At 34.9% G+C, this 567-nt stretch overlaps 1 protein-coding gene across 6 annotated transcripts in view; it reads right to left on the reverse strand.

Moving 5' to 3' along the window:
- Positions 1–561, reverse strand: part of LOC106882208 (uncharacterized) — a 21,242-nt gene extending 20,681 nt beyond the window's left edge. For all 6 annotated transcript variants that reach the window (XM_014932806.2, XM_014932805.2, XM_014932804.2 and 3 more), the window contains exon 1: positions 404–561. In XM_014932806.2, the coding sequence (XP_014788292.1) occupies positions 404–521 (118 nt within the window). In that variant the 5' untranslated portion in view covers positions 522–561. The remainder of the gene's footprint in view (positions 1–403) is intronic.
- Between the last annotated feature and the right edge of the window lie 6 nt (positions 562–567).

Below are 567 nucleotides of genomic sequence, written 5' to 3' on the forward strand. Positions count from 1 at the left end.
AACCACTACGCCATATGCCTGTGGGCATAGTGGTTAAGAGCGCGGGCTACTAACCCCAAGATTCCGAGTTCAATTCTTGGCAGTGACCTGAATAATAAGAATAATAATAATATCGAAAAATACCTTAGGATTGAGAATCCAGGATCGAAATTTCCCCAAGACACCTGATGAAGGCTGGAGGGTATATTAGCTGAAACGTTGTGTTAACAACAAACAAGATGAGGACAAATATCCATCAAATGTAAATAATGTACATAATTCCTCATCTCTTAAATATAGAACTGAGCATCTGATTGTACAAAAATCTGCCTCAATAAATTCTGTCCGACCCTAGCAAGCATGGAAAAGTGAATGCTAAAATGATGATGTCAATGATGATGTTACCAAAGTTTAAAGAGCTTACCTTTCTTTGTAGGTGTTTTGATATTATTAAATTTCTCCATTTTACTATCTTCGTATCTTTTTGCTTCCGAGACAAAATTTTGTATTTGTTTTCTTTCTTCAGGATTCAGTTTAAGCATCTTTTCAACAAAATGCGAAATTTCCAAGTATTTCTTTTGTGGTAAT

Source organism: Octopus bimaculoides, chromosome 1 (genome assembly GCF_001194135.2).
Source record: "Octopus bimaculoides isolate UCB-OBI-ISO-001 chromosome 1, ASM119413v2, whole genome shotgun sequence".
In the NCBI taxonomy this organism is placed as follows: Eukaryota; Metazoa; Mollusca; class Cephalopoda; order Octopoda; family Octopodidae; genus Octopus; species Octopus bimaculoides.